This window comes from Lipotes vexillifer, unplaced genomic scaffold (assembly GCF_000442215.2).
Source record: "Lipotes vexillifer unplaced genomic scaffold, Lipotes_vexillifer_v1.1 scaffold717, whole genome shotgun sequence".
Taxonomy (NCBI): domain Eukaryota; kingdom Metazoa; phylum Chordata; class Mammalia; order Artiodactyla; family Lipotidae; genus Lipotes; species Lipotes vexillifer.
In genome coordinates, this window is record NW_006798707.1 from 1,121,967 (window position 1) to 1,128,974 (window position 7,008).

A 7,008-nucleotide genomic window follows, 5' to 3' on the forward strand; every position below is an offset into this window, starting at 1 on the left:
GTTGACGGCCACGTAGTGATAGAGAACGACAAGCAGGAAGAGCGACACGCCCAGCATGTTGGCAAAGATGGCGAGCTGCACGTCCGTGATCATGCTGCGGAGAAGAGGAGGGACTGAGCCTCGGACCGGCGCACTCCTCGCCCAGACCAGGACCCGTCCTCGCCCCACTGGCCCAGCCACCGCCGATGGGCCGTGGACCGCGCCTGCGTGCCTCTCACCTGATCAGCAGGGCTCGGCGCCGACACGATCTGTGGACTAGCTCGAGGTAGGAGACCTGGGCCGGAAGTTTGCTGCGCCAGCTCAGTCCCGCCACTTCCGGCCGTCAGGCTCGGCCGGTAAGGGATCCCTAGCTCCCGCGTCTCGCCTGCTACCGCGGCGCACTCGCAAGGGGCGGGGTCTTGGGCGGGGCTGAGGAGGGGCCGGCCGCCGTAGGGGGCGGGCGGGCTGCAGACGCTCGCTTCGTACGCGGCACGGCGCAGCTGGGGTTGGCTTGGTCCTGGACAGGGTTAGCTGTTGGCTTGGTCCTGGACAGGGTTAGCGGCCTGACCCTAGACTCCGGCCCCCCTCTCGGTCGCGGGCCACCATGCTGCTGCCCACCCTTCGCTTCCCGGCCCGGCCAGGTGCTTCCTTTGCGCCCTGCCCTCAAGGTCCCCTCCCTGGTCCGGGCGGCCGGGAGAGGGGTGAGAGGCGGTGCAGAATGGGGACAGGGCAGGGACGGCCGGCTAACTGTCCTCGGCGCCAGCCTTTCTGCCCCAGATCCGCCAAATAGAACGATCCTGCCTGTGATCTGACCAGTGCCTCCCTTCCGGACTCCCTCCCTCCATCCCACTCTCAGAGGTGGGCGTCGGAAATAGGGCGGACCCTCCCGGAATCAAAACCCAAACCGTGGGACTTAAGCCAAGTGGGAAATCACCCCCTCCCGGATGTGAGGGAGGGGGAAAAGGAGGAAAGGCTGGGACCAGCAAGAGGGGTCGTGTGGGTTATAAGCAGAGTGGGCCACTGAGGAGAAAAAAGGAAGATGACTGGGTAGATGTCCGAGGGTCTCTGGTGAGGGGAGAGGCAGCCTGGGGCTCTACAACCCTCTGCCCAGCCAAAACCTACTCCCCCCCACCTCCTTGCTTTCCCTCAGCTTCACCATAAAAGGGAACGGCACTGAGCCAGGCTGGGGCCAGGGGCTGGGCTGTTTCTCTGGAGCTGTCAGGGGTAATGGAAGCCAGTTGCTCTGCGGTAGAGGGGGGCCAGGGCTCAGGGGATGCCTCTGCTTCTCTGAGCCAAAGAAAACTACAGGAGCTGCTATGGGGCTGGAACAGCTGGGTAAGGGGACCGACTGGCTGCCTGTGTGCACGGTGAGCTAAGGGTGCACTAGCCCGGAGTGGGCTTCCCTGGCCTGGGACCATCAGCCATTTGTCCCCCATGCACCAGCCCAGTGACTCCTAAGCTTGGTCTCAGCCTTTAGCAGTCTGTAGTTCCCCGGCCTCCCCTCTTATCACGCAGCCCCCACCATTTCCCACAAGTTTTCTGTTTAGAATCCCAAGCCCATGTTCCCTCCACATAACGGTGAAATCCCAGCCATGTACTCCCTCATGTGTCCCCTCAGTGAGCAGTCTGTTCCCAGCTCTGCTCTGGGAGAATGAGGGTCTAGGTCTTAAAGGATTACACACATTATGCTTTGCATCTCCTGGAAATTTGAAGCAGATCCAAGTGCAACCAAACTTTTAGATCTGTTGAAACACAACTAGATCCTGGAAAGTAGACTTTCTAGACTGCAAATGACATAAGGGAAGGCCTTGGAAGTGCTTCAGCTTTCCAAGGCTGTCCAGAAACCAGCTGACCCAGTTGCAAAGTAAACTAGACTCTCAGAGCTGAAGGGGGCCTTCAAGGTCATTTTATGCAGAAGGAAACTGAGGCCCAGAAGGTAATTGATTTGACCAAGGTTCTACAAATGGTTAGAGTCTGTCCCCTGATCCTCCTTCCTCTGTTCCATACTCTGTGTCAGACTGTGGACTCTCAATAGGTTGTCCTAGGGTCAGGGGCAAGCGGAAAAGGATTTGTTTTAGAACCATCCAGAAATGCCCTTCACCTCCCAGAACTTCCTGTGCCTAGGTCAGCGAGTCTTTATCAGCCTTGAATGGGTCATTTGGCCCAGTGCCTGGAGGAACATTTTATCCAAGTTAAAAATGGTCTCCAGGACTAAACTGAACTCAGCTAAGAGCTAACAACTCCTGCAAAAAGCTTGGGTGGAAAAGTATGTGGGAAGTGAGACAAGTGAAGCCTTATCCTGGGGGAAATAGGGGGAGAGAGAGGGTTAGGGGGCACATGGGGCTGGGGGGGGGGAATGTGTGGAGCTTAATCTCTGTGATCAGTGTGACAATTTCAAGCAGAAGACATAGGATTAGGCTCAGGAGTGAAAAGGCAACAAGACCTGGAAAAGGGGCACTGGGCCCTGCGTCCAGGGAGGTTAGCTCCTAAAGTATTGTACCCGTGGGAAGGGTTGGAAGGAAAAAAAATGTGTGCATTTGTGCAGGAGTCGACTTTTGCTCAAGAGTCCCCACAAGCTGGAATTCCCATCTGGGTTGGCATGACCCAAGGCCCGGTTGTTATTATTCCCCCCTTTTTCCTCCCACTCTTCAGTCGTCTGACCGAGGGTGGTAGGCATAAAATGCTCCTTACCGCTGGGGCCCCTATCTCTCTGGCCCCAGGCACAGGAGTTCATTGCTCCGTCAGTGATGGCTGACTGAATGAGTCAGTTGCCCGGTATAGCTAAGATTTCCCATTGGCACTAGACCCATGGAAATCTGTCTTGGAGAGGTTATAAAATAGATCTTGTCCTAGTGCCCCAGGGACTCTTAGCCTTTTTTGGTCTCAGGAATTCTCTTCCAGTCTCTTTGGAAATTTGTGGCTGCCTATCAATACCACCGCCACCACTGCATTCCCTCTAATCTTAGTCTCCACTGCAGCCTGCTTGCCCAACACCTCAGGCCTCCCCAGTGAACCCACTGATTTCTTTGAGATCTCTAAACATTCATGTCAGGCTCTAGGTCTTGGCTCCTAATTACAGGACTAAATGAAATGCAACCTACTGCCATTATATTTCAAAGGCAACATTTTTGACTTGACACACTTAAAATACAACAGATTTTATAACTTAAGGGGGCAGGCAAAGGAACGGGTGACAGCTGAGTAGTCACAAGATGGCTGGGATGACTTTTTAAGTTGCCAGAAGCTCCTGAACGGAGAAAACGGGGAAGAGCAGAGAAAGCAAACCCACAGCAGCAGCCAGGGCCACCTGGAGGGGAAGTGAGTTAGCTTCCTGCCAGGGCCAGGGCCAGGGCCTAAGCTGCTGCCTTCCACTGACAGCGACTTTGAAATCAGGACCTTCTAGGACCAATTCCTTCGAGTCTCCCTAGGTGCCGATCCCCTCACCTCTAAGGAACAGGCACAAATTTCCATTTCTGATGGTTCCAGTGTTTGCTTTCACCATCCTGTCTTTTCGCCAACATTTCTCCCAGTCATCAGGATCATATTCTGGGCCATAGGACCTCAGAGGCCGATCAGTCCGATTCACATTGAAGATTTGGTGTCATCCATTCTTATAGTTTCCAACTATTGCCCTGCAAATGGTTCCCAGAATCAAGACCCACGCTGCTAACCATCTCCTTTGGACGTTTATTTCCATTGAGATGTGTTATTCTCATCTTAAACTCAGGATGCCCAAACGAAGGTCATTTTTTTTTCCTTCAAACCTGCTCCTCGATTTACTCATCCTGGCTCAAACCCTGGAAGCTTCTGTGTTGTCCCCCTTCATCTGGTCCCTCATTACCCAGGCAGTCACCAAACAGTCACAGCCTTCTCTTCCAAGTCTGCATCACTTTGCAGTGTAGAATTTGGAAGGGACCTGAGATGACAGAAAGATAGCAGACCCCCGGTGGAGTCAGGGGGTTTGCTCAAAGTGATAACACTATTTAGAGTAGGAGCTGGAACCAGCATCCTTGTGCCCTAACACCCTGCCCATTGCTCCTGCCGAGAATATCTTCTTCCTGCATGTGTATCGACCCCCTACTCAAAAACTTGTAATCCAAGCTGTTAACCAGTCATCTGAACCTCTCCCTGATTTTTCCACGATCAACCTCTCTGACTTTCTGACACAAAGAAGAGCTAACATTTACCACATGCCAGACACTATTCTAAATGCTTCACATGGATTAACTTAATCCACGCGAAACTAGGAAGGAGGGTACTATGATTATTCCCATGTTACCGATGAGGAAACTGAGACAGACCGCTTTCACCAACCTGAAATCTCTCCCCGCCCCCCCGGTCCCTATTCTTCACTCCCCCCCCCACCACATTTATCAGATTCTCTTTCTTCTAATAGCTCTTCTCTGACTCCCCGCAGCAGCCAGCTATCTTTCCCCTCCTCTTACCCAGAGCACAGCATCCATCTGGCCTTCTGTCTGTCCTGCCCTGTGTTCATTCTGTCGGGCGCTTGCGTCCTGTTCCCCAGCAGGACCAGCTGCTCCTTACTGAGTCCTACACGTGCCTTTGCTACCCAGGCACCTCGGCAGCGCCCACACACCGGGCTCTCGCCTCCTTTCTGTCTAGTACCGCTGCCTGGCTCTCCCAAGCGGCCCACCACGCAGGGAGACCTGTACAGAACACAACGCTGGGGGCCAGATGGTGAGGGGGGCCGGCTGACAGATTCTGACAGAGCCTATGGGCAGGCTGGTGGTTGAGTCAACCTCCTTACCTGCCTCAGAGGCTATCAGACTTGGCTCCACGCTAGGGAGTGACTTCCTTCGGGCTAAATAGATCGGGCCCAACTCACCTCCCTCCTTCCCTCCCCAACTCATGGCTGACCTTCTCCCAGACAAGTCTGAGACCCATGTTCACCTGGCCTTTTGAGAATGAAAGCCTTTTTCCTCTTGCCCATGTCCTCTCCATGCCTGACAGAAGGCTACTCCCCACTTGCAGATTTTTCTGGCTTCTCTGAATTTCTTGCCCGCCTCAGGGAGCCCGGCTCCTTTTCCTCTCTGGCCCAGTAGCCCTCGCTCCTCTCCTTTTTCCTCCCAAGCCACTGACCTGGTACCGTTTATATTCTAATCTGAGCCCTGCTCTTGACTTGCTGTGTTACCTTGGACAAGTTACTTTCCCACTCTGGGCCTCAATCTTCACATCTGTGAAAGGAGGCAGCTGGACTAGATGGTGAGTGACTGTCCTGCTGAGCCCTGCGATTCTTTCTCCCTTTCACAGCTTTCCTCTCCACCTCTCCCCTCTGGGCTCCTCTCTCAGGCCTTCTCTCCCAGGGTAGGCCTGCCCTGGCCCCAGGAGAGCTGTGGCTCCAGCTCCCGTTCCCTGTCTAAGCGACCAGCCCTGGGCCTCCTCCCCAGCTCTGGCCCCAGCTCCACTCCATGTGGCCCGTCTGAGAGGCTGGCCCCAAGCCCGGGGGCAACTCCACATTTCTCTGTTTTTCCTTTTTTTTTCTCTCTTTCCCGGAGTTAACAAGAAGCAGATGTGGCGCACGATGGTTGGAGGGGTGGGGGGAGGAAGGGGGAGGCTGGACCGCCAGCCAGACAGGGGGGAAGGGAGGGGAGTGAGGGAGAGAGGCGGGAGCCCGGGCCCCGCCCCGAAGCCACTCTTGCGCCTCTGAGCAGCCACAGGGGCAAAGCCTTGTCACCCGCAGGATCCAGTCATTGGGGAAAAGCGATAGGGAGACCAGAGGAGGGCCAGCTGGGGCGAGGGGGTGGAGGCCCAGGAAGCAGCATCGGAGAGGGCCAGGGACCAGGCACAGGAGGCCGGGGGGCACAGAGAACAAGCCCCCCTCAGAAGTGGAGAAGACGAGAGCGGAAGCAACCGAGGGAGGGACAGATAGGAGCCTGAGGAGGAAAGAGGAGGGCGAGAGGGGTCAGGCCAGGCGGCCAAGGAGGAGGCGTGTGGCTGGGGGCTGCCGGCAGGAAGCTGGGGACAGGACCTGCTGTCCCTCGGAACAGCGGCATCCCCCGCTCCAGGCAGAGGCGCCAGTGGTCAGGCCAGGATGTGCCTCTGAGGGCCACCACGGAGCGCCCCCGCCATGGCCCCCGGAACCCTCTGGAGCTGCTACCTCTGCTGCCTGCTGACCACAGCCGTGGGGGCAGCTAGCTACCCTCCTCGCGGTTACAGCCTCTACACTGGGAGTGGCGGGGCCCTCAGCCCTGGAGGACCCCAGGCCCAGAGTGCCCCCCGGCCTGCCAGCCGCCACAGGTAAGAGTCTGGGTCTCAGCCTGAGGCTGGAGGGAGGTGGGAGGGTGGGTGAGAAGGTGTGTATCCTGGCCCCAGCCCTGGGTCCGCTCTTCTGGGCTGTCCCCACCTAGGGCAGGGAAGGGGGAAGAGGAAACCCATCCGTCAGGTGCTCCTTACATGCCCGCCTTCCTTCAGGGCGCTTCCAGGGCCCCCTGAAGAGATAGGTACCCCCCAACCTCAGGGAGATCTGCTTCCACGTTAGGCGCCCACGGAAACTACCCTGAGGGACACCAGCCAGGCCTTCCTGCCAGCCGCCAGCTGCATACCAGCCTGGGATTCTCGGCAGACCTTTCATTCCTTTCTAGGGCTCCCTCAGCCCCATCTAGTAATCCACGCTTCTGACGCCACTCCTCTGCTCCCTGTGGCTCTCCAGCCGACACGGACCAGAGACTGGCGTGAATGGGGCCAGGAGTGTAGAACGTCGAGCCCCAAGGCGGGCAGGGCTCATCAATGGCTTATTCTCTCCTTAACCCTGAGCTGGACCCCTGCCTACCCCGTCCTCTCCCCTGAGTGGTGGGTGGAAGCCAGCAACCAGGGGATCACCAGGGGACCTGGCCAGTCGGTTCACACAGGGCACGCCAAGCTGGGGGTTGAGACAGAAGGGACACGAATGAATGCGTGGATTCAGAGGCTCCCCACGTGCCCCCAGCCACGAGGATCAACATCTCGTGGTTGTGGTTTTGCATCTACACCTCCTGTCCCCATCTTGAAAAGTCTTTATTGATTCCTGCT

The 7,008-nt window shown here is 56.7% G+C and overlaps 2 protein-coding genes across 2 annotated transcripts in view; one reads left to right on the forward strand and one right to left on the reverse strand.

The window, feature by feature from the left end:
• OST4 (oligosaccharyltransferase complex subunit 4, non-catalytic) overlaps positions 1-93 on the reverse strand; it is an 808-nt gene extending 715 nt beyond the window's left edge. Inside the window, exon 1 of the mRNA XM_007470886.1 lies at positions 7-93. Coding sequence (XP_007470948.1) covers positions 7-93 — 87 coding nt within the window. The remainder of the gene's footprint in view (positions 1-6) is intronic.
• Positions 94-5,581: 5,488 nt separating this feature from the next.
• EMILIN1 (elastin microfibril interfacer 1) overlaps positions 5,582-7,008 on the forward strand; it is an 8,223-nt gene continuing 6,796 nt past the window's right edge. Inside the window, exon 1 of the mRNA XM_007470816.1 lies at positions 5,582-6,237. Coding sequence (XP_007470878.1) covers positions 6,068-6,237 — 170 coding nt within the window. The 5' untranslated portion in view covers positions 5,582-6,067. The remainder of the gene's footprint in view (positions 6,238-7,008) is intronic.